At 69.2% G+C, this 380-nt stretch overlaps 1 protein-coding gene across 1 annotated transcript in view; it reads left to right on the forward strand.

Annotated features, from left to right (window-relative positions):
* The window catches only part of RIMBP2 (RIMS binding protein 2), a 56,399-nt gene that overhangs the window by 27,003 nt on the left and 29,016 nt on the right, over positions 1-380 (forward strand). The window contains 1 exon segment of the mRNA XM_031059510.1: positions 170-303. Within this exon segment, the coding sequence (XP_030915370.1) occupies positions 170-303 (134 nt within the window).

The following is a 380-nucleotide window of genomic DNA, read 5'->3' on the forward strand; positions in this document are numbered from 1 at the left end:
ATCCCCAGCCTGGGGTGCTGTGTGTCCTGAATCCCCATCCTGGAGGGCTGTTCATCCCAAATCCCCATCCCCAGTCCCCACCCTGGGGGGCTGTGTGTCCCCAGTCCTGCCTCTCCCCGGCCCCGGGCCTGTCCTGCCCGGCCCGTCTGAGCAGTGCCCGCTGTCCCAGGCCAAGGTGCGGGAGCTGGAGCAGAAATGCCGGACGCAGAGCGAGCAGTTTAAGCTGCTGTCGCGGGAGCTGGAGCGGTTCCGGCAGCAGGCGGGCACCATCGAGCTCCTGGGCACCTCCTCCTCCTCCTCGCTGTCCCCCCCGAGCTGCCCCACCCCCACCAGGGGGTCCCACTCTGCCCCTACGCTCAGCTCATCGTGGGCGTGGCCAA

The sequence above is a fragment of the Geospiza fortis genome, unplaced genomic scaffold (assembly GCF_000277835.1).
Source record: "Geospiza fortis unplaced genomic scaffold, GeoFor_1.0 scaffold145, whole genome shotgun sequence".
Lineage (NCBI taxonomy): Eukaryota > Metazoa > Chordata > Aves > Passeriformes > Thraupidae > Geospiza > Geospiza fortis.